Raw genomic sequence first — 25178 nt, 5'->3', positions numbered from 1 at the left:
ATCAATGATGAACACTTTTGAAATGACTGATCTTGGACCAATGAGGTATTTCCTTGGTCTGGAGGTAGTACAGAAGAAAGGGTCAATCTTTGTTTCACAACAGAGATATGCAGCTGACCTCCTCCACAGAACAGGGATGATGAATTGTAATGCAATTGATACACCTATGAACTCAAATGAGAAGCTCCATCTACTTGACAATTCTAGTGAAACAGATCCATTGAGATATCGGAGGATTGTTGAGGGGTTGCTCTATTTATCTCACACCCGTCCTGATATAACTTATGTTGTTTCTATAGCATCTAGTTTTATGCAGTCACCTAGTATGCATCATTTGGGAGCTGTGAAGAGAATCCTGCGCTATATTAGTGGGACAATTAATTATGGGATTCATTACAAAAGAAATGAAGAATTCAAGCTGCTCGGCTATTCTGACAGTGACTGGAGTGGATCGTAGGATGACCGGAAAAGCACCACTGGATTGGTGTTCTCATTGAATCAGGAGTCATTGCTTGGAGCTCTAAAAAGCAAGCTATCACTGCCTTGTCAAGTACTGAAGCAGAGTATATATCTCTGACTGCAGCAGCATGTGAAGTTGTATGGTTGAGGCTCTTGCTGGAAGACTTTGGTGAAAACAGAGCACTCCAAGTGTTATCGTTTGTGATAATCGATCTGCGATCGCTATTGCTAAAAATCCGATTCTTCATGGCCAGACAGAACATATTGATACGAAGTTTCACTTTATCCGTGATCTTATAAAGGATGATGCAATTGAAGTCAAGCAATGCAAGACTGATGTTCAAGTCGCTGACATTTTCACTAAGGCACTACCCAGACTTAAGTTTGAGACACTGAGAACCATGCTACATATGGGAGATGTCTCTGATCAAGGGGAAGGTGTTGAGGTCTAAGGTTTGATCAGAGGGCTCTGAAGATACTAGGTGACTGTGGAAAACCTGGAGAACCTCGAATGCAGCTCCTAGTGGTTAGAACTGTGAAGCTGGACTAATATGCAGTAACAAGCTCTGTTATTGCTGCATATGTCTTACATGAATGTCTGTATTACTTTTGTTATGTTTTTGATGTATGTTTGTACTAAGTGTGTGGATGTTCTGGTTGTGCTAATTGTGATGCTTTACTGGCATGCACATTAGATGTTTGTATAAATGCCCAGTCTATCAATGAATGAAATATGAGAGTTTTTCCAGTTGCTATTATCATCAGTTCTTCTTCTAATACAATTGGAGAGTTAATACAGCTGAGTGTCTGAGTGTTTCTATTAAATACATATATGTAATTGATCCTATCACACATGTCCATAGAAAATGCAATTAATAGACTCTGCTGCTCTTGAGCTATTCCAACTTGGACGATAAAAATATTTATTTTTTCACAACAAGTGCTTCTGTTTATGACTTATGGGGATAGAATCACGAGAGAGGATCCTGAAGCATAAAGATATGTTAGGACTCATGTAGATATGATTACGAAAACTTATTCCAAGGCAAAAAGGGATATAAAGAGGAAGAAAAGTGAAGAAGAGAAGCGGAAAAAAAAAAAAAGAATTCCTAGGCCTGACTGATTTCTCCAGCAATCTTCTCCGGCAATCCGGCGAGAGAGAAATGATTCCCATTATTTTCTGGTTTTCCAGTTTATTTTCCATGGATCTACAATTCTGTGAGCTTGTTATTTTCATTTGGTGATTGTATGAAGTTTAATCTCTTATTCTATTGCTTAATTGAGAATTTGAGTATGGATTATTGTTTGGTTGATAGATAGTTTGATTACTAAATTTCTGGAGAATTAGATTTACAATTCATATGTGAAGACAGTTTGAAGATGATGATCTGGTATCAAATTCACTATTCCATTGATTTCCTCATTTTTTTCAGTAATTCATTACTTTTTTTTTTTTTGCTTTCATTGAGATATATCTCTCCTCACTTACATCATGGATGAAATATTGGATAGCATTCTAGATGATCTCTCTGAAAAATTGGATAAAATTCTTGCACGCCTAGCTCAAGAAGAGGAATAGATCAATATGTTGAAACAAGATAAACAATACAACGATCTGGAACAATCAATAGGTTGCAAACAAGATTAACAATCAACAGGCTAGGCACAAAAGGCCCAGGATCTCTTTTTTTTACTAAGAAAAAAAGGTTGAAGTCCAGTGACTATAGTATTGAGCGCATAATTCTTCAAGCCATTATGGACGATCGAGACCCTGGCAATAGAGGGTGAGAAGCGGGGCAAGCAAATCTGCAATATTGTTGTCTTCAAATCAATTTCTCCTTAAAGTATCTATATTTAAATTGATACTTTTATATGAAAATATGCCAAGAAACAGAACTTTCATAATTTACAAGAAAGTTGTCTTTGTTTAAAAACGTATCACATTTCATATAAATCCTGTTGCTATTAGAGGACCACCTCATTGAGCTGATACCATGAAATGGAATATATAAAGTTACACTCAGTACACATATTAAGCAAGGTTGCTTGAAGGAATCAAATTGTTCTCCTAATTAGCAAAGGAATAATGTCAGGAATGATCCTTGGGCAAGTTGACTAATGATTCTTTTTCCTTACCTATTGTGACACATACATAGTAACATTGACAGGTTTGATTTGGTATAGCTTGTACATAGCAGAAACCAAAAATACAATACATCTTGTTATAGATGGCCAGCAACAACAATAATGATGATGATCATCATCATGATCATACATCAGCTCTGCAATCTCAGGGTATAGAGTTCCTCCTCTGTGGTGAAAACAAGGTGATCATGATCATCGATCCGTATTATATATAATTTATGAATTTTCATGCATATATGATCTCATATATAGTCATGTTATTCCGATATATATATCAATCATAAATAAATGATTCATGTATCATATCAAACAGGTGCCGGCACTGTCATGTATTGAAGGAAAGACGGTATGGCTCTTCTTCTCAGCAAACTGGAGCAAGCCCTGCAGGAACTTCATGCCTCATCTACTGCAACTTTACAACAACCTCAACAAACAGATGGAGATCATCTTTGTGTCATTTGATAGAGATGAATCTGCTTTCATGGACAATTTTAAACACATGCCTTGGCTTGCAATTCCTTTCATGAACACCCATGCCCGGAGATGGCTTTGCAGCTGGTACCACATAAAGCAGATCCCTTCACTCGTTCCTTTGTCTAAAACAACAACAACAACAATAGCAACAGCAACAGATAGCGAAGAAGATGTGGTGCAGCTGATCAAGGACTATGGTGTGGATGCCTTCCCTTTTGATCATAATGTCAAGACAAGATCAATTGATCAGTTAATAGCCATGGACAAGAGCAAGCGTGAAGAAGGGAGGGTGCAAGACCTGTTAGGTTCTAAAGTCAGGAATTATCTCATCTCCAAAGATGACTCAAAGGTTATCTAATTTATTTACAATTGCTATTAATTAAATTTATTATATATATATATATATATACTTGATCTATAATTAAAGGTATGAACATGCATGCATATATATATATATATACAGGTGCCTATCAGTGATCTTGTTGGAAAGACCATTGGCCTCTACTTTGGAGCTCACTGGTGTCCACCATGCCGTGAATTCACAAGCATTCACCTCATGGAGGCATACAATGAGCTCATGGCTAGTAGGCAAGCAAAATTTGAGATTGTTTTCATATCTAGTGATAAGGATGAAGATGGATACAAGAAGAGCAGGAGTGAGATGGCATGGTTAGCAGTGCCATACCATGAGAGAAGCAGACATGATCTCAGTAGGATCTATCAAGTGAAAAAGATACCAAGCCTGATCATTCTAGGACCTGATGGTAAGGTGGTCAGCACTGATGGAAGAGCTGCAGTCACTTGTTATGGAGCCATGACGTTCCCTTTCACTGCAACCAGAATTGCAGAGTTGGAGATGGGCATAAGAAAAGAGAGAGAAGGCCTGGTACCTGAGATGAAGGATTGGAGACATGAGCATGTACTGAAGCTGGACATGGCCGTGGCTTATGTTTGTGATGGGTGTGGACAAAGAGGAAGGAATTGTGTCTTCTCTTGTTATCAGTGTGACTTTGACCTTCATCCAGCTTGTGCGGAAGAGAACACACGTAATTTACCAAAAACTATCGAATTAATTGAATGAATGAATGAATGAATTATTATATATGTGATTCTTGAATTAATGTACACATATATCAATATAAAGTGCACATGAGTAAGGCTGACTTGTATGTAGAATTGTTTGACATAGTCAATGAGATTAGAACATTTACATTCAAAAAAATAGTAGTTGCTGGTTAATTTTTGGGAAAATATGACAGGTCCTACAAAGAAGGCGCTACATCCTCGGATCCTCCTAATTAGAATAGGCAAACCCTCTTTTCATCTCTCCTCTCTCGGCTCCACTCTCTCTCTCTCTCTCTTCTCTCCATCATCTGAATCTCTATCAGAGTTGGAGAGAAGAGAGGAGGAAAGAGAAGGGAAAAGAAAAAGGGATAGACATCTGAGGAAAAGAGAAGGAAAAAAAGAGATGCTTCCGAGAGATGAAGTTTATGGTAACCACTACCATGTGGCAGTGGCCATTGATAAAGACAAGAACAGCCAGAATGCTCTAAAATGGGCTGTGGATAACCTTCTCAGAAGGGGTCAGACAGTCACTTTGTTGCATGTTCTCACCAAGCCCATCTCAAGTAAGTAATTAATTCATCTCTCCATTCCTTTTTCATTAATTTTTTTTTTTTTTTCATGTTCTTTAATTATTAAGGTAGAAATAATAATATTCATATTATTATTATTTATCCTTAAAAACGGTTTAGACGGTGTGAAGAACCAAATGCAAATGAAGATGAATGAATAGTAGAGAATGTAAGAACAGGGGAGGTTGAATGTTGAGTTAAATTAATTGTAAGGCTGAGCCATGAGGTTGTATATATGTAGTTGTTTTCTGTTGGAAAAAATGTTGGCCTCATTGCCTCTGATTAATTGCTTGGGCCACAGAGAAGCACGCATTAAAAATAGTGATTCAGTGAATAAAAAAAATAAATAATAACCATATTAAAACTCTTCCTCCTCCTCGTGCACGTATTTCTCCAATCACAATCACCCACAAATAAGAATCTAATACCACTTGCAATTCAATCCTCACCTCTCTCTCTCTCTCTCTCTCTCTCTCTTTCTATCTCTTGAATTGGCTTCTTGAGAGACAGAGACAGAGATAGAGATAGAGAGGAGGAGAGGAAGGAGATTGAGATGGAGGATTTCTGGTGATTGAGCTTAACTCTTTGATCAGGCCTGCTTCATTGATACTAAAGCTAAGGATATCAGATAACATATATATATATATATATATACACGCATCTTATATATAGAATGGTGGTACAATCAGGGTTATTATCCATAGCAGTGGCCGTGGACAAGGATAAAAACAGTGCAAACGCCCTCAAATGGGCAGTTGACAATCTTTGCAAGTCTGGTCAAACCATCACCCTCATCCATGTCAAAAGCAAATTAAGCCCAAAGTATAAATAATCCTTTATATATGTATGTATGTATTGTTATCTCAAATTGTAAACTAATCAATTTAAAAATGCAGATCAAGAAGATGCAGTAGCAACCGTGGCTAAAGAATTGTTTCTTCCCTTTCGCTGCTTCTGCACAAGAAAGGATGTGCAGTGCAAGGATGTAGTGCTGGAGGACACGGACGTGGTCAAGGCCATTGCTGAGTTTGTAGCACATCACGCCATTGAGAAGCTCGTCATCGGTGCAACCTCCCGCGGTGGATTTGTCAGGTACGTCATCCATTCATGCTTCCTTTCCATTCCATTCTATATATACATACATGACATGATCTCTTACTTGTTGTTAATAACTTTGATTTTTTTTTTTTAATTTTGTGTATAATAAAATAAATTAAATTAAATTAAATAAATCAAGATTCAAGAGCACGGACCTGCCAGCCAATATTTCCAAGAGCGTGCCTGATTTCTGCAGCGTATATGTGGTTTCCAAAGGGAAGTTGTCGTCTACGCGCAATGCCATCCGTCCAGCTCCAAACATCACTTCCCGTGCAGCACCATCTCCGCAGCCGCAGAGGCCACCAACAAGCGTCAAGTCAGACATCGTTCCTCAACCCCGCTCCCGAGGTGGTTTCCTTGTTTCGCGTTCAATAAATATAATATTATTACTTTAAAATTAAAATTTTATATATTTCACACTCATTGTGAATTTTGTGATCAACCCAGCCAATGTTGCTCTTGATCAAAGCAGGAACTTGACTGAAGAGAGGGAGGGAAGAAATAGGTGAAGATCTATATATATATATATAGAAGACTCAAAATTAAATTAATTCTTACTTTTTGTTAATTTGATCCTTAGTTAAAAAGAGTATTAATTAACAAAGTAGCAAGTCTTGTTGTACGTAATGTGGTGAGGGCATGCAGGACGAGGTCACCATTCAGCAGGGGAGTGCAGTCAAGCAGCTCAAGATCATCAGGAGAGTTCTCAATTACAGAGAGCGACATATCATTCGTGAGCAGCAGCGATGGCAGATCCAGCGTTGATCGTTTGTTTCCAGGAAGGTTGTCCAATGTATCAGAAGGCTTTAATATGACTGATGTTAGAAATCGCTTCATGGATAGCTTCTCTAGTGGGAATGATTTTTCCTCCATTTCCCATGATAACTCTCCCACCCAATCTATGGTAATTAATTAGTGATCAGAATGAATATAATGAATGTCTTGAGATATGATCATCATCATCATCATCATCATATATACAAGCTTGTTTGTTTGTTTTACAATAAATGAATGAATGAATGATGGATGCATGTAGGAAGATATAGAAGCAGAGATGAAGAGGCTGAGACTTGAACTAAAGCAGACCATGGATATGTACAGCACTGCCTGCAAAGAAGCGCTGACGGCCAAGCAAAAGGCAATGGAGCTCCAGCGATTGAAGAAGGAAGAAGAGCAGAGACTAGAAGAAGCTCGGGTAGCCGAGGAAGTAGCATTGTCATTGGCTGAAAAGGAGAGGGTCAAGTGCAAAGCAGCCATTGAAGCGGCCGAGGCATCACAGAGGATCGCACAGCTAGAAGCTCAGAAAAGAATTGTAGCCGAGAGGAAAGCCCAACAGGAGGCTGACGAGCGACAAAGAGCAATGAACGCACTCTCAAATACGGACATCAGGTACAGGAAATACACCATCGAAGAGATCGAAGCAGCCACGGAGAACTTCTCTGAAGATCGCAAGATCGGCGAGGGTGGCTATGGCCCTGTCTACAAATGCAACCTGGATCACACTCCAGTCGCCGTCAAGGTTCTCCGGCCGGATGCGGCTCAGGGGAGGTCACAGTTCCAGCAAGAGGTTGAGATCTTGAGTTGCATAAGGCATCCCAACATGGTGCTGCTACTGGGAGCATGCCCCGAATTCGGCTGCCTTGTGTACGAGTACATGGCCAATGGGAGTCTAGAGGACCGGCTCTTCAGGCGGGGAGGGACACCTCCCATACCATGGCAGCATAGGTTCCGCATCGCCGCTGAGATCGGCACCGGACTCTTGTTTCTCCACCAGACAAAACCAGAGCCTCTGGTTCACCGGGACCTGAAACCTGCCAACATCCTGCTCGACAGGAACTACGTGAGCAAGATCAGCGACGTGGGGCTGGCGAGACTGGTCCCTCCTTCCGTCGCCAACTCGGTCACACAATACCGGATGACGTCTACCGCTGGCACCTTCTGTTACATCGATCCAGAGTACCAGCAAACGGGCATGCTGGGGATCAAGTCTGACATTTACTCACTGGGCGTGATGCTGCTACAGATCGTGACAGCCAAGTCACCCATGGGCCTGACGCATTACGTGGATAGGGCCATTGAGAAGGGCACCTTCGAGGAGATGCTCGACCCTACAGTGAAGGACTGGCCCGTTGACGAGGCTATGAACCTCTGCAAACTTGCTCTCAAGTGCGCTGAACTGCGACGCAAGGACCGCCCTGACCTCGCCAACGTTGTCTTGCCCGAGCTCGACAAGCTACGCAATCTTGCCGAGGCCAACATGAATATGCTCCATGCTATGCCCACAAGCTCCCCCAACATTAGCACATCGCCGCCGGTGCAAAGCCAAGTTTCAATGCAGGTAATGTTAAGTCTATCACAGACACTCACTCATCATTGTGTACGTACGTACGTACGTGTGTATCAGATCTAATAATTGACAAATTTACAATATATGGATACATCCATATATATATATATATATATATATGGATCTTTCAGGATTCCATCAGCAGTCCGCTGCTACGATCTGGATATGATAGCTCCAGAAGTCGACCAAGCATTTCATCAGCAATTGGACGATGAAAGCCCAGCATGATCTATAACTAAATTTATATATACACGTACTCATCAACTGGTAAACGTACTAGTCGTGTTCGAATAATTAATATACGCTAGCTGATCGACATTTGGCAGAGAAATTAAGAAACTTTTAGCTTCTCTTCTGATTTTGTTATTGTTCTTTTGCAGGCTTGGCATGCTGCTGCTCTGTTGGAGCGGTGGCCATATATTAATGCTTGTTGTTGACCTTGTACCCCATTAATCTCACTTCATTTTGCTAGGAAGCGAAAGTCCCTTTGTCCCTTTGTTAAACATCACTTTCTGGCACCATCTATACATGCACATGCAGTACTGTTCAATATAACATTTTGGTTCTTACTTTATGATCTAAGAAATAACAGATAGGATGAACCCGGGCCATAAGCATAAAAGTATACTCTGTTTCCATATGTAAATTTTAAACTAATGCTCATGTAACAATTTGATTATCATATAGGGATCATAGGTACGTATGACCTGACGATTTGATCTGTAAATCATTATATAAGTCCAAAATTAACCATTATTTCACAACACAAATACTTCATATCTTCACCCAAATTTATATAAGTTATATTATATAACCTTTTAAAAACTATTTAAATATCATTTTAGAGTTTAAATTTAAAGCAAACAGAAGAAATTAAACAATGAAAATGTATTAACCTAAGAATAAGTTGTCATTTTGCCAGACTAAATAATTTTAGTACGTTGAAAGAGAAGTATTATATCACCAGGCAAATTAACTAATTAATTGTACAAATCAAAACACTATGTCTCCCAGGTCTGCTAATTAGAGGTGAAACTTTATACTTTATAGTAGTGCATTAATTGAATCGTTGACTGAAGTCATGAAGTGATCTGGTTCACTGTTGAATATATATATATATATATATGATAATTTTTTGAATAATAGACGACAATGTCACTTTTTTTATGAATATAAAAAAAGATCTAAAGCAAAGATTAGACCCTGGGATGTACTAATATACGTATAATATAAAAAAATTCGGATGAATAGTGTATGAACAGATATGGAGAAACGATCACTGTGGGGAGAGATTTGAACCCATGACCTCCCCCTTACACTTTGATGTCATACCATTGGACTATCCAATGGTTTATATATGATAATCAAAGCATCAAAGACGAAAGAAAAAAAAAAACCGTGGGAATTGGATTGATGATGAGCAATAACGTACAGTAGCACCTGCAATTTATCGGTGATCAGTGCGAGTGGCGTGCTTGCACCTGGCACATATATAGATGCAGTGCAGGAGGTGGCAGAAAAGAAGAATGGTTTTGTTTCGTAATGACACGTATCCATGATCAACCCCCATGTCCTGCCATTTGTCAGATCCTATGGCCACGACATAAATCTATTAAAGTTTATAAAAAGCACTGAAGAGATTTTAAATTATTTATCTTGCGTTTTTGAAATGCTCTGTTCGACATGGGTGATGGGGCAGGCCCGGCAGGGTGAGGAGGTTAAGACCAGAGAAGATCCAAAAGTGGACATTCAGGTTAATTATTACTTGTTAGCTTGAATTGATCGAATTCATTGAAACCAAACTATGAAAATATATATATATATATATATATATTGGTGCAGGAGAGAGGAGAGATTTTCTTCTTCTACAGAGTAAAGGTTAACAAGGAGGAAGCACACGGTCCGAATGACGTTCAGAGGTTGTACATTGTGCTGCGCCCTGAGTCTGGCGAGAAGCAAGTGGAGATCAAACAAGCTTCGGATTCCGGTAAAGAAGGTCAGATGAAAGCTAGCAAACAATACTCAAGCAACCAAGACCAAGACCAAAACCAAGGTGGCCATGGCACCACTGAGGTACATATATAAATTAAATACATCCATCTGCATGCAAAATGAAAAGATTGAGGTTGATAAATTTATCAACAGGTGAATATAGAGAAGCAGGCATTGCTCAGACTCATAGTAATGGGGAAGAAGAGTTTACCAGATCCAAGCCAGAGAAGCACACCATACTGGGGTTATGTTGAGCTGATCACTACTGACGTTAAAGACATCAAGACATCTTTGAAAGGAGGTATATATATATATATATATATACTTGATCGATCGGTAGTCGATCGTATATTTTAGTTGCTCTTTTGCGCGGCATGCTTACCCCAATATATATATATATATATATATATATATGTACATTCAATCACGCAGAGGAATATGAGACGGCCACCCGAGGACAGAGGCACAAACCTGCTTCAAGAGCAGCTGGAGAAGGCGTGTACCGTATTCTAAAGCACGAGTCAGGGAGGAAAACACACACCCATCTAATTTACAAGATGGGATTGCCTTCAGCGGACAAAAAGAATGAGCCACAGGAGGCACTCAACATTGAACGCGAAGGATCATATGTGTAATGTTCGCAACCTTGGTCATGTTGACCAGGTTGACCAGAGACATTCCCACTTCCCTTTGACTGTTTGACTAGTTATGGGGATTCCTGACACTGTTGCTCTGCAAACTGGATTCTCACCCAGCTGGCTCCTTCTCCCCGTGAAGCTTCGGTCTTGTCAAGGTTGGTGAGAGAGGCACTCTTCCTCTTCCTTATCTTCTTCTCCTTCTTCCTCTAATTAGCAGCCTTTCTTTGAGTTCGGACTGAAGAGGTGGCAAGCTTCCTTTGAACTTCGGACTGAAGAAGCCAGCCGTGAGGAGGAGCTCGGAGTCGCATTGCTTGGGTTCGGCAGCGGCGAAGGAGGCTGAAGATTCACCGTTTCTTTCTTCATCAAGCTTCAGGTTAGCATCTAGGGTGTTTGTGGTTGAAGCTTCTTGTTAGATCCCCCTTCTATGCTTGGTTTGTGAGTGTTCTTGTGGGTTGTTGTGTTGCTTCCATGCCTTGTTGTGGCCTGCACCCTAACCTTTTTGTTTAGAAGAATACTAATCTTGTTTGAATTCTTGTAAGCTTAAAGCTTAGTTCTTGCATCCTTGAAGCTTAACTGTTGTTGTTTGTGTTCAGTTTGGTTAATCTTTTTGTAACATGCTTAAACTTTGGAGGGTTTCATTTGATAATCATGCTTTGTGAGGGTATGTGTTTATTTGTATCTTGTATGTGTAAATGGTATTACATGGGACCTTAACCTTGTGATGATTTTATTCTATTAAAAAGCTTGACTGTTTTATTGTTTTGTTAGTTTTAAACCCCCCTTAATTTAGTAGAGGGTTGTAAGCATGTGGTGGTGTTAAGCTGCAAACTAAGTTGAGTTCTCGGGTTACTGTTCACGTGTCTTCTAAATCCTTGTTTTAGCTTTGTTAATGTTGTAAGTGAGTGTAAACCTTGGTTGTTGTTGTTAGATCCTTGCTTAGCTATTTTTTTTAAGGACATCTTTCATGCTTGTAATTTGGAGCTTTGAGTGTGCAGCCATTAGATTCAGGTTGCTGATTTTATTCACACCTTGGTTTAAGCTTGACTTCTTGTAATCTTATCTTAATAGTTCATTAGTTTTGTTATGTATTTAATTGTGATGGTAGCAGCCTGATGCTTTAGTTTATTTGGAATTTTTGTGTCTAAACTTGGGGTTTGTTTGGATTTGTGTTAATTTATTCATTGATAGGATGTCCTTAATTTAACTTTAATGGTGTTTAAAAGCTGGTCATTATGTGAGGTTGGTTTTTGCATGAGACTTTGATTTGTATTATTTAATCCTCTAAGACCTTCTAGACCCTAAGTGCTATGTTATAGGCCATTGTTGGTATTAACTTGTCATCTAAACCTAGTTTTTTTACAAGCACTTGTAAGCATGTTTCCGAATTTCTATTTGCTTAATTATCTTCCACTGTAGGTTCCAGTGCACTTGTTTGTGGCTTCTAGAAGCATGATTAATCATCTCATTTATGTGAATATTTACATAGTCATATATGTTGTATTTTTGATAGTTGGGATTTTAATTGCCACCCTTGAACTACGCATATCAGGTTATTATTTATAGACATAGGTGTTTGACTGTGTTTGTCTTGTCTTGCAATAATTGTAAATTCTTTCTTCGGGCCTTAGTTGTAGATAGGCCCGACCCAAGGCTAAATTCTAAGTATAGCTTTTGTTGGTTAGATTTTGGTAGCGAGCCCTAGTTCGCGGGACTGGGTGGACCTAACTCTGTAGCTTGGAGCCAGGTAGGCTCTCGCACCCGCAAATTCGTGATTTTCGATAATTATTTTTGTATTTAAGTTATTTCACCAATTTTTTGTAAGTTTATTTAATTATTTATTTACTTACTTGCCATCTATTTATTTATTGTTTTTATTTATTTATTTAATTGTTCTATTTATTCAAGATTTTTCTCCTGCCTGACTTCAGTATTTGCTGGGTTTTTAGTACATCTCCATTCTCGGCTCGCCCGACTAGGAGGAGTAAGTCCCTAGCCATGTGCACATGTGTTCCAGTAGTAGCGCTACCCCCGATGCAGGTCGAAGATCCGAGCTCGTCCGTTGATGTTACGTTTCGTTCGTCCCCGACTTCACGATCGATGATCCGACTCGTCTTTGCCGATTTCTATTAGCCGTGGAGATGTACATGATCGAATCTGCGTGTTTTCGTCATTTTTCGGATTATTTACGTATTCGGTGTTTTTCGTATTACGTATGAAGTATGTTATAGTATTCCGCAATATCCGCTTTATCTGTTGTTTCGCGACCCTCATCGGGCCCTTGTGGCTCATACACTCGTGAACTCTGCTCTCGCAGGGAGAAGATCAAGTCTAGGATCGGGGGTGTCTGGGAGTGTATTTTCCGCTGTTATCAGTATCTCTGTAGTACACTTTTCTGTGAGTGTAAGGCTTGTATTATGACCGTATTTATGTATTGAGAACTGTTGGGTTCATCTTTCTGTTCTGTAGGGCTGCTAAGGCCCGTACTTGTGATATTTCAGTTTCTAGTACCCTATTTGTGCTTCTGTGTTACTATTTATATTCTACTTGTTAGGGTTGACTCTGACCAGGTTAAATCTGAGGCCTGGCACCCAGTGGGACCCAGTCCCAGTGGATGCGGCCGATCTGTCTACGGGCCCGACAGTGGGGTTGGGGCGTGACAGATTAAAGTGGTATCAGAGCCTGTTGTTAGATGTTACCCTACTGATTTAAGTTCTGTCTATCTTTGAGAGTTCTTCTGAGAGTGGGTTGGCTAGTGTAACTTGTTCTAAAGTCCTGTATGTCTTTTAAACTGCAGCAGCATGCCAAGGGGTAGAGGGCGTCCACGCAGAGGGCCCGCAAACCCACCCCCGGAGCCCATGCAGGAGGAGCAGGAGGCTCCTGATCAGTCGGATGAGGAAGTACAGCAGGAAGAGCTACCGGATCCAGCTTCCATGACCGACATCATGAGGGAGGTGGTGTTGTTGCTGCGTGCTCAACGTCAGCAGCATACTCCTGGAGGTGGCCGAGACTTATCAGCCGAGTTCAGACGACACGCGCCACCGCTGTTCTCAGGGACCACTGACCCGACGGTGGCCGGTTATTGGGTTAGTCAGATAGAGAGGACCTTCCGAGCTATGCAGTGCCCAGACAGGGACAAGGTCCGGTTGGCTACTTTCATGCTGCAGGACAGTGCAGCACAGTGGTTTGAGAACGAACTGCGCCTCAAGGGGGAGAGTTCCTTCAGGACCTGGAAGCAGTTCAAGGAAGCCTTCTACGCCAAGTATTTTTCTATGAGCAGACGAGCACAGATGGAGAGGCAGTTCCTTAGCCTGAGACAGGGGTCTTTGAGTGTGGAGGAGTATGAGGCTGAGTTTGATAGGCTGTCACAGTTTGCTACGACCTTAGTGTCAGATGAGAGCAGCAGATCTAGGCGCTTCGTAGATGGCTTGAAGACCCACATCCGGCGGGCCATTGTACCATTCCTGAACCAGACGTATGCTGAGATTGTCGATATTGCTAAGAATCTAGAGATCACCTGGCAGGAGACGCAGGACCAGGGGAGACACGAGCACCCGCGGCACCGCCAGAACCCTCGGAAGAGCCAGTCTTCCGGGAGCAGCTCAGGGCATTCCAGGGGAGAGCACCGGTCACAGCCTTATAGCAGACCCCCGAGCTCATCATCAGGTTCTGGAGGCAGGAGATCTTTTGGTAGTGTGGCTCAGGCCGTTCAGTGTCCTACTTGTGGAGGGGGCCATTCTCAAGCAGAGTGCCGGCGCGCAGTAGGCGCATGTTATCGGTGTGGCAGCAGGGACCACTTTGTTGCTCAATGCCCGCAGAGCCCGCCTTGGCCCCAGGGAGGAGATAGGACTCGTAGTGCACCTGTCGAGCAGCCCAGATCGTCTGACGGGTCGCGACACACTGGCGCTCCAGGCCGATCCCAACAGAGTGCCTCGAGGGGTAGGCCGGGAAAGGCGCCTATGATGCACCGACCTTCTTCCTCTTCCCGTCCAGCAGGCCGTGGTAGGCCAGTTACTCAGGGGCGAGTATTTGCTTTGACACAGGAGGATGCTGAGGCATCCCACGACGTTGTTGCAGGTATCATTTCAGTACATTCCTGCTATGCTTGTGCTTTGTTTGATCCTGGTGCTACGCATTCTTTTGTATCGTCTTCTTTTGCTCGCAAGAATTCTCTGCATGTTGTGGATTTGTTGCATGTTCTATGTGTTGCCACTCCTGTTGGCGCGGTGAGGACCGTTAATCGGTTAGCACCCGACTTGTTCCGTGTCATTGAAGGGCGTGAGCTTTCGACCGATTTGCACTGATGGAGCTGCGAGACTACGACATCATTTTCGGTATGGACCGGCTTTCCTCGGTGTTCATCTGTAGTGGGATCGTCGCAGCAAAAGAAGGTGCATTGCTTTTTCCCGACTGTGAGGAATTCACCTTTAATGGCAGTAAGGGGTACACCCTAGCTCGAGAGATCTCTTCTTTGCAAGCTCGAGTCGCTCGGTGATGGTCTGCGTTGGCTTTTTCGGGCCTCTGTCTCGAAGTCACTCTGACCGGATGCACGATAGCGTGATGTACCGTTGTCGCCGAGTTCTCCCGATGTTTTTCCCCGAGGATCTTCCCGGGTTACCTCCCCGTGAGAGAGGTGGAGTTTGCCATCGATCTGGCTCCAGGCACAGCTCCTTTATCTAAGGCACCATACCGGATGGCACCAGCTGAGTTGAAGGAACTGAAGAAGCAACTGGAGGAACTGTTGGAGAAAGGGTTTATTCGGCCAAGCATGTCACCTTGGGGAGCCCCAGTGCTGTTCGTCAAGAAGAAGGATGGATCTCCGAGGTCGTAGTATTGACTATCGTGAGTTAAACAAGGTGACGGTCAAGAATAAATACCCTTTGCTTGAGGATTGATGATCTCCTGGACCGGTTGCAAGGAGCTCAAGTCTTCTCCAAGATTGATCTGCGATCTGGATATCATCAGGTTCGAATCAGGGGCGAGGACGTCCCGAAGAGTGCTTTCCGCACACGGTATGGTCACTATGAGTTTCTGGTGATGCCGTTTGGTCTGACGAACGCCCCAGCAGTATTCATGGATTTGATGAACAGGGTGTTTCGACACCACTTAGATCGATTTGTGGTTGTATTCATTGATGACATACTGATTTACTCGCAGAGCAAGCAGAGACGTGGAGCACTTGAGGTTGGTACTCGGAGACACCGAGACATCATGAGTCAGTATGCCAAATTTTTCCAAGTGCGACTACGGCTCGATAGTGTGGCTTTCCCGGGCCACGTCATCGACGAAAGATGGTGTTTCCGTGGATCCCAAGAAGGTGGAAGCGATCGTGGATCGGAAGAGACCCGAGCACGGTCGGGGAGATTCGGAGTTTTTCTCGGTTTAGTCGGGCTACTATCGGAGGTTTGTGCGTAGGACTTTTTCTCGCTCTAGCAAAGACCTTTGACTGAGACCCGACCGGAAAGGGTACCCGCTTTTACTTGGATCAAGCTTCATGAGCAGTGTTTCATGGAGTTGAAGCGTAGGCTCGTATCCGCACCAATCCTTGCCTTGCCGGAGAGTGGTTGTGGATATGTGATCTCATGATGATGCTTGTAAGACAGTGCTTGGGGTGTGTTCGATGCGGAATGGTCGAAGTTATTGCCTATGCTTCAAAGGCGATTTGAAGCCCCATGAGGAGAATTACCCCACTCATGATCTAGAGTTGGCGGCAGTTGTTTTTCTTGCTCAAGATCCGGAGGCATTTCGTGACGGAGAGTCTTGTGAAGTGTACATGCGACTCATAAGAGTCTAAAAGTACATCTTCACTCTGAAAAGAGTCGAACATGAGGCAAAGGCGGTGGTTGGAGCTGATCAAGGACTATGACCTTAGTGTTCACTATCATCCAGGCAAAGCCAACGTAGTGGGCGATGCTACTCGAGCGAGGAGACATAATTATGGAACCGCCGCGGATTTGACTGAGCAGAAACCACTTCTGGAAGAGATGAGAAGGTTTGAGTTGGAGGTTGTCACGCCAAACTCCGGGGTTAGTCTGGCCAACATGCACATTCGACCGAATTTACTGCAGAGGATCAAAGAGACTCAGATGGAGGACCCCAAATTGCAAGAAATCCATGCTAAACTTCAAGAAGGAGAGATATCTCGGGTTCCCGAGTGCATGAGGATGGTACCATCGATTTGGAGACCCGAGGTTTATGCGTACCCGATGATCCTAGTTTGAAGAGAGATATTCTGGAGGAGGCCCATTACTCGAGCTACACGATCCATCCTGGAGGTACGAAGATGTACAGAGGACTTAAGGAACATTACTGGTGGAACAACATGAAGCGAGAAATAGCTACTTTCGTCGCCCATCTGCCTTACCCTGCCGCCAGGTAAAGGCGAGAGCATCGAGACCGACCGTGCTACCTTCACCAATTACTCGATACCGAGTGGAAGTGGGAACACATCACGATGGATTTTTGTGATCTGGGTTGCCCCGTGCACTCGGCGGAAGCATGAGTCTGTGTGGGTGATTGTGGATCGCCTAACCAAGTCAACACACTTTACGCCTCTAAAACCTCGGTTTGGGTCTTGAGAAACTAGTCGAGTTGTACCTTGGAGAGATTGTGCGGCTGCATGGCATTCCTGTGTCGATCACATCCGATCGTGATTCGAGGTTCATTTCAAGGTTCTGGAGAAGTCTACGATCACTCGGGAACCGATTGACATTCGATGACAAGATTTCATCCATGCATGACGGATGGCGATCCCGAGAGGACTATTCAGTACTGGAGGACATGCTTCGGGCATGTGCCCCTTGACTTTTTCCGATTCTTGGGATCGCTATTTGCCTTTGGCGGAGTTTGCTTATAATAACAGCTTCCAGGCGAGCATTCAGATGGCACCGTACGAGGCTCTTTATGGGCGGAAGTGTCGATCTCCGGTGTGTTGGAGTGATGTGGGAGAGCGGAAGTTGTTGGGTCGAGATGTTACGATTGCGTAAGAGAAGGTGAATCTAATTAGGGAGCGATTGAAAGACCCTGCCGAGCCCGGCGGAAGAGCTATGCGGCATGCGCCCGCTCGGACCTAGAGTTTCGTGTTGGCGATTCAGTTTTCCTGAGGATATCTCCTATGAAGGGTGTTGTGAGATTTGGAAAGCGTGGGAAGCTCAACCCCCGTTACATCGGACCTTTTGAGATTGTGGAGCGAGTTGGAGTTGTTGCTTATCGCTTGGCCTTACCACCAGACCTAGCGCAGGTTCACAATGTGTTCCATATCTCTATGTTGAGGAAATATCTGTCAGACCCATCGCATGTTATTCAGCAGGAACCAGTGGAGCTTCAGAAGAATTTATCGTATGAAGAGCAACCAGTGGAGTTTCTTGCATATAAAGAGCAACAACGGGGAAATCGTGTGGTTCCATTGATCAAAGTCAGGTGGAGCAACCACTCCAGTGATGAAGCTACTTGGGAGCGAGAGGCCGATCTGAGGGAGCGTTATCCCGAGTTGTTCCCCGACTCGTAAGGTGAGTTTAGAGGACTAAACTCCTTTTTAAGGAGGGAGATTGTAATGTTCGCAACCTTGGTCATGTTGACCCAGTGTCGACTGCAGACATTCCCACTTCCCTTTGACTGCTTTGACTAGTTATGGGGATTCCCGACATCTGTTGCTCGCGAACCGGATTCTCACCCACTGGCTCCTTCTCCCCGTGAAGCTTCGGGTCTTGTCAAGGTTGGTGAGAGAGCACTCTTCCTCTTCCTTATCTTCTTCTCCTTCTTCCTCTAATTAGCGACCTTTCTTTGAGTTCGGATCGAAGAGGTGGCAAGCTTCCTTTGAACTTGGATCTGAAGAAGCCAGCCGTGAGGAGGAGCTCGGAGTCGCATTGCTTGGGTTCGGCAAGCGAAGGAGGTGAAGATTCACCGTTTCTTTCTTCATCAAGCTTCGAGGTTAGCATCTAGGGTGTTTGTGGTTGAAGCTTCTTGTTAGATCCCCCTTCTATGCTTGGTTTGTGAGTGTTCTTGTGGGTTGTTGTGTTGCTTCCATGCCTTGTTGTGGCCTCGCACCCTAACCTTTTTGTTTAGAAGAATACTAATCTTGTTTGAATTCTTGTAAGCTTAAAGCTTAGTTCTTGCATCCTTGAAGCTTAACTGTTGTTGTTTGTGTTCAGTTTGGTTAATCTTTTTGTAACATGCTTAAACTTTGGAGGGTTTCATTTGATAATCATGCTTTGTGAGGGTATGTGTTTATTTGTATCTTGTATGTGTAAATGGTATTACATGGGACCTTAACCTTGTGATGATTTTATTCTATTAAAAAGCTTGACTGTTTTATTGTTTTGTTAGTTTTAAACCCCCCTTAATTTAGTAGAGGGTTGTAAGCATGTGGTGGTGTTAAGCTGCAAACTAAGTTGAGTTCTCGGGTTACTGTTCACGTGTCTTCTAAATCCTTGTTTTAGCTTTGTTAATGTTGTAAGTGAGTGTAAACCTTGGTTGTTGTTGTTAGATCCTTGCTTAGCTATTTTTTTTAAGGACATCTTTCATGCTTGTAATTTGGAGCTTTGAGTGTGCAGACCATTAGATTCGAAAGTTCTCGATTTTTATTCACACCTTGGTTTTAAGCTTGACTTCTTGTAATCTTATCTTAATAGTTCATTAGTTTTGTTATGTATTTAATTGTGATGGTAGCAGCCTGATGCTTTAGTTTATTTGGAATTTTTGTGTCTAAACTTGGGGTTTGTTTGGATTTGTGTTAATTTATTCATTGATAGGATGTCCTTAATTTAACTTTAATGGTGTTTAAAGCTGGTCATTATGTGAGGTTGGTTTTGCATGAGACTTTGATTTGTATTATTTAATCCTCTAAGACCTTCTAGACCCTAAGTGCTATGTTATAGGCCATTGTTGGTATTAACTTGTCATCTAAACCTAGTTTTTACAAGCACTTGTAAGCATGTTTCTGGAATTTCTATTTGCTTAATTATCTTCCACTGTAGGTTCTGTGCACTTGTTTGTGGCTTCTAGAAGCATGATTAATCATCTCATTTATGTGAATATTTACATAGTCATATATGTTGTATTTTTTTGATAGTTGGGATTTTTAATTGCCACCCCTTGAACTACGTATATCAGAGTTATTATTTATAGACATAGGTGTTTGATCTGTGTTTGTCTTGTCTTGCAATAATTGTAAATTCTTTCTTCGGGCCTTAGTTGTAGATAGGCCCGACCCAAGGCTAAATTCTAAGTATAGCTTTTGTTGGTTAGATTTTGGTAGCGAGCCCTAGTTCGCGGGACTGGGTGGACCTAACTCTGTAGCTTGGAGCCAGGTAGGCTCTCGCACCCGCAAATTCCGTATTTCTGATAATTATTTTGTATTTAAGTTATTTCACCAATTTTTTGTAAGTTTATTTAATTATTTATTTACTTACTTGCCATCTATTTATTTATTGTTTTTATTTATTTATTTAATTGTTCTATTTATTCAGTATTTTCTCTGCCTGTACTTCGTATTTCTGCGGGTTTTTAGTACATCTCCATTCCTGGCTCGCCCGACTAGGGAGGAGTAAGTCCCTAGCCATGTGCACATGTGTTCCGTAGTAGCGCTACCCCGATCGCGGTCGAAGATCCGACTACTGCTGATGTTCTGTTTCGCTCGTCCCCGACTTCACGATCGATGATCCAAACTCGTCGTCATCGATTTGCTATTAGCCGTGGAGATGTACATGACTGAATCTGCGTGTTTTCTGTATTTTCGGATTATTTCTGTATTCGAGTGTGTTTTCTGTATTCTGTATGAAGTATGTTATAGTATTCTGCAATATCTGCTTTATCTGTTGTTTCTGCGACCCTACTGGGCCCTTGTGGCTCATACACTCGTGAACTCGTTCTCGCAGGAGAAGATCAAGTCTAGGATCGGGGGGCGGGTGTCTGGGAGTGTATTTTTCCATCTATCGATGATCTCCGTAGTACACTTTTTCCGTGAGTGTAAGGCTTGTATTATGACCAGTATTTATGTATTGAGAACTGCATGGGTTCATCTTTTCTGCTCAGAGGGAGTCGCTAAGGCCCTGTACTTGTGATATTTCAGTTTCTAGTACCCTATTTGTGCTTCTGTGTTACTATTTATATTCTACTTGTTAGGGTTGACTCTGACCAGGTTAAATCTGAGGCCTGGCACCCAGTGGGACCCAGTCCCAGTGGATGCGGCCGATCTGTCTACGGGCCCGACAGTGGGGTTGGGGCGTGACAATATGTGTTGCAGATCAAGAACCCGGATCAGGCAGCTGGTCACACTCAATTTCAAGGACTCCAGAGCAAGCGCCGTGCAGCTTTCCCTGCTCAGCTTCAAGCTCAACTGGGCCACAGGAGGTTCGCTCCAGCTGATCCACCGGACTTGTTGAACTATGAAGGTTGTGAGCTTTTACTTATATCGGCTTCCGATGACGTAGATCGAGAGCTGGGAGTGGAGCTCAGAGCTGAGGACCCGTCGGAGGGGACGTGCTCAGGCTTGATCAACATGTTTGGTGACGACGACGTGACTACACCTCTTAAGCCGCTTCTCACTGGGACGTGGGACTGAAAGATGTGCATGCAATGCAAGCATCTTTAACGTTTTTGGCACTTATGTGTGGGTGTACCGTGTACGTGGGTGTGTGCGTATATATACATGTATGTATATATTGGTGTATACGTCAGTAAGTAATCTAGCTAAGATGTTGTGTTTACAATTGATTTGTAACGTGCTAATTACTTGATCAACTGGTTAGGTTATTGTATGTCACATCAGGCATATTAGGTTGTTGTCCCTGCTTTTCGCCAACCTCCTCGAGCATCGCAGCACCAAGTTTTTGACTGCCATATTAGACTGGTTCTCTTCCAACACTTGTACGACACGTTCAGCTAAGCTTGGGCGGATATATAGATGCCCTGTTGTACTATGCATCCACAACTAATCTTCGCAATAGATTGATCACCTTCTCCCAAGCCACCAACCAAAACCATGGGCGCATTAAATAAATAACTCATCAATAACTTGCCAGTGGACATTCAGGTAACTTTTTGTCTTGTCATTAAATGATTAATATCATTTGGTGTGACCGTGTGACTACATATAAATGAGATGTATATATGTAGTAGATTCTTACGCCTTTGACTCTTCCTACTCGTTCCCATTACATACCAACCAACCTTTCCTTTGTAAGTACTCCACCAATGGTTTCTAGTTTTCAATATCACCAACCAGCTAGCGCGCCCATGGGTTCATGCATGGCATGCTTCCTTTCCTAACCAGTAATCAACTCCATTAATATATATATATAACCTCAACTCAAACTTAAACTCAATCACCGGCAACCTAGCATTCTTTTGTTCACAGATCAACCACCTCCATCAATGGCATTCACTCTCAAGCATGTCTTCTCTTATGCTCTTCTCCTCTTAGCCTGCAGGCAACTGGTTACCAATTACCTCCTCCCTTACAACAATCAATTACAACATCCAGTCATCCCTCTTATCTACCCATTATTCATCATCTCAGCAGTACTTTTTTTTTACCTGAAGCCCAGACAAAAGAAAATCAACACACCTCCGGGCCCTTTCTCCTTGCCAATCTTTGGCAACTGGCTTCAGGTTGGCAATGACTTGAACCACAGGTTTCTAGCCAAGCTAGCCCTCAAGTATGGCAATGTCTTTCTCCTTAAACTGGGGGCTCGAAACTTAGTGGTGATATCTGATCCGAAGCTGGCCACTGAGGTCCTCCACACACAAGGAGTCGAGTTTGGCTCCCGCCCACGCAATGTTGTCTTCGACATCTTCACTGGCAATGGGCAAGACATGGTGTTCACCTCATACGGAGACCACTGGCGCAAGATGCGTCGCATAATGACCCTCCCCTTCTTCACCAACAAAGTAGTGCAACAGTACAAGGATATGTGGTGCGAGGAGATGGACTTGGTGCTCAAGGACCTACGCAGCAACAAGGTGGCCATGCAACAGGGAATGCTGATCAGGAGGAGACTCCAGCTCATGCTCTACAACATCATGTACCGGATGATGTTTGACTGCCGGTTTGAGTCTGAGAATGATCCAATGTTCTTGCAAGCCACCAAGTTCAACTCAGAGAGAAGCCGGTTGGCCCAAAGCTTTGAATACAACTATGGTGATTTCATCCCCATCCTCAGGCCTCTCCTCAGAGGTTATCTCAACAAGTGCAAGGATCTGCAGGGCAGAAGACTTGCATTCTTCAACAATTACTTTGTTGAAAAGAGAAGGTATACTATACCTATACCTATACCTATACCTATACCTATACCTATAATGTTTGTACAGTGTTAATTTGTTTAATTTGTATATGATATGGCTGGCGCAAGTACCAATTAATTACTAGCTATCTAGCTAAGAATTAATCACCAAGATAGCTAGTTTTTATAATATAATATTATTCGCTTAATTAATTAATTAATTATTTGCATGCATGTAGGAAGGTGTTGTCCGAGAGTGGCAGCAATAGAAACAACAAGAAACTTGCATGTGCCATAGATCACATACTGGAAGCAGAGAAGAACGGAGAAATAAGTTCACAGAATGTGATTTACATTGTGGAGAACATCAACGTTGCAGCTATAGAAACTACATTATGGTCGATGGAGTGGGCAATCGCAGAGCTTGTGAACCACCCTCAAGTGCAAGACAGGGTGAGAAAGGAGATGACAGAAGTTCTCCAAGATGAAGAGATAAGTGAGTCTAACCTAGAGAAGCTACCCTACTTGCAAGCGGTGGTAAAGGAAACCCTAAGGCTTCACAGTCCCATACCACTCCTAGTGCCTCACATGAACCTAGAGGAGGCCAGGCTAGGGGGTTGCACTGTTCCCAGAGGGTCCAAGGTGGTGGTGAATGCATGGTGGTTAGCAAACAACCCTGAGTGGTGGAATAAGCCTGCCGAGTTCAGGCCAGAGAGGTTCTTAGAAGAGGAATGTGGAGTGGATGCCACTGTTGGAGGGAAAGTGGACTTCAGGTTCGTGCCCTTTGGCATGGGACGGCGCAGCTGCCCGGGGATCATACTGGCCTTACCCATACTTGGGCTAATTTTGGGAAAGCTGGTCAGGAACTTTGAGATGATCACACCACCGGGGGTGGACAAGGTTGATGTTAGTGAGAAAGGTGGGCAGTTTAGCCTTCACATTGCCAAGCACTCCCTTGTGGCCTTCCGACCTGTCAACTAATCGATCACTATGTGACCTGATCGGCATGCTCAGTTTATACCATGCATGCGCATGCATGCATGTGCGTTGTTGTCCTAGCTATATATATATATACAAATACATTTTTATTCGTGTACCGATAATAGTTGATTGTTGAGATCGAATTAATGAGAATAAGACACATGATTGTTTAAATTCCTAGATTAACGGGGGAACAATTAACTGCCAGTAAAAAAAATATATGTAAGTGGGTTGGTGTAACCACCCATAAAAAAATAATAAAAATAAACAAAGTTTTGAGAAAGGTCAAAAATATTCATCGGTGCTAGTTACTTTAGCTCTCTATCGTGTATGTCGTATATGGACCAAGAGATCTTGTCAAGATGACAAGATCTTTTTTCTTCTTTTTTTTTTAAAAATAAATAAATATGACTTCATTTATTGCAAATCATGCCCTATATATATAAACCATCCAAAAGCAAGATAGATCGAACTTCAAACCTCTCCTGAAGATCTAGAAGAGAACCAATCACGCTAGCTAATGGATTAGCTGACTGATTGGTCGATCTCTAAATAAACTGAACCCTAATATCTTGAAAATGAGACAGTAACTTTAGGCAATTCTCAAATATAATATTTAACATAGAACCAGGAGAGGAATTGCTAGAGTGAACCCTCACACTAATAACATGGAGTCAAATTATATATTCAACATCCACCCAATCAAAATTATATATGCTCGAGGCCAGCACAATGCAGCGAAACAAGCCAGTGCCTCCAAGCATAGTAAAATTAGATGATACCGAAAGAGGACCCGCAATTGCTCCATAAAATCCCCTTGAGAGTCGCAAACAAGAGCTCCAAATTAAGCTGGACGAGGGAATCCTAGTATTTAAAGCTACATTATTAACGTTGCACTTCACTTGGTTGGGAGGAAGGTGTGGAATAATGACAATTTTCAGCATGGGCATTAATTATTGCCATGCCATGGCTTTGCTGATGGCCAAAGTGTTGTAGACCTTGCCATTGGTATAAAAATGACTGCATTTGTTAAGAAACATGGACAACAAAAGTGCTACTGTGTTCCTAAAGAAGGGGCATTGCGATTATTTCAGACACTCCATAGAAGAACAACAACTTGACAACAAACTGAAAGGGGTGATTGTTCATTGAACGATGACTGCCAACAAAGAAAGTATGACTCCGTGGAATG

General features: G+C 42.6%; 4 protein-coding genes across 8 annotated transcripts; all 4 read left to right on the top strand.

The window, feature by feature from the left end:
- Positions 1–1381: 1381 nt before the first annotated feature.
- LOC120269506 (U-box domain-containing protein 52-like) lies at positions 1382–8962 on the top strand. Of its 3 annotated transcripts, none has more exons than XM_039276839.1 (11): positions 1382–1677; positions 2628–2786; positions 2918–3427; positions 3542–4124; positions 4338–4706; positions 5609–5804; positions 5950–6158; positions 6258–6315; positions 6456–6714; positions 6847–8148; positions 8289–8495. In XM_039276839.1, exons 2-11 carry the CDS (start codon positions 2688–2690, stop codon positions 8370–8372), a joined length of 3669 nt encoding a protein of 1222 aa, XP_039132773.1. In that variant the 5' UTR covers positions 1382–1677; positions 2628–2687; the 3' UTR covers positions 8373–8495. The 3 variants fall into 3 exon arrangements, 2 of the variants coding, with proteins under 2 accessions (XP_039132773.1, XP_039132776.1); XR_005539173.1 differs by lacking the exon at positions 1382–1677 and adding an exon at positions 8538–8962 and having other exon boundaries at positions 2158–2786; positions 8289–8424; XM_039276842.1 differs by lacking the exon at positions 1382–1677 and having other exon boundaries at positions 2158–2786; positions 6474–6714.
- An 885-nt stretch (positions 8963–9847) lies between these two features.
- Positions 9848–21345, top strand: LOC120268690. The gene is given in 5 exon segments (XM_039275981.1): positions 9848–9910; positions 10000–10230; positions 10303–10450; positions 10582–10780; positions 20997–21345. Coding segments are annotated over 5 exon segments (990 nt in total).
- On the top strand, positions 10954–20710 carry LOC120269508. Of its 3 annotated transcripts, none has more exons than XM_039276844.1 (6): positions 10954–11160; positions 12470–12531; positions 13103–13181; positions 13582–14861; positions 20031–20092; positions 20660–20684. In XM_039276844.1, exons 4-5 carry the CDS (start codon positions 13586–13588, stop codon positions 20048–20050), a joined length of 1296 nt encoding a protein of 431 aa, XP_039132778.1. In that variant the 5' UTR covers positions 10954–11160; positions 12470–12531; positions 13103–13181; positions 13582–13585; the 3' UTR covers positions 20051–20092; positions 20660–20684. The 3 variants fall into 3 exon arrangements, with proteins under 3 accessions (XP_039132778.1, XP_039132779.1, XP_039132780.1); XM_039276845.1 differs by lacking the exon at positions 20660–20684 and adding an exon at positions 20252–20308; XM_039276846.1 differs by lacking the exon at positions 20031–20092 and having other exon boundaries at positions 20660–20710.
- Positions 21346–21922: 577 nt separating the features above from the next.
- LOC120269507 (cytochrome P450 CYP73A100-like) lies at positions 21923–24200 on the top strand. Its single transcript, XM_039276843.1, has 2 exons — positions 21923–23035; positions 23245–24200. Exons 1-2 carry the CDS (start codon positions 22158–22160, stop codon positions 23984–23986), a joined length of 1620 nt encoding a protein of 539 aa, XP_039132777.1. The 5' UTR covers positions 21923–22157; the 3' UTR covers positions 23987–24200.
- The last annotated feature ends 978 nt before the right edge of the window (positions 24201–25178 follow it).

This window comes from Dioscorea cayenensis, chromosome 9 (assembly GCF_009730915.1).
Source record: "Dioscorea cayenensis subsp. rotundata cultivar TDr96_F1 chromosome 9, TDr96_F1_v2_PseudoChromosome.rev07_lg8_w22 25.fasta, whole genome shotgun sequence".
Lineage (NCBI taxonomy): Eukaryota > Viridiplantae > Streptophyta > Magnoliopsida > Dioscoreales > Dioscoreaceae > Dioscorea > Dioscorea cayenensis.
The sequence above is the reverse complement of the archived record's forward strand: the minus strand, read 5'-3'. Positions and strand labels throughout refer to the sequence as shown.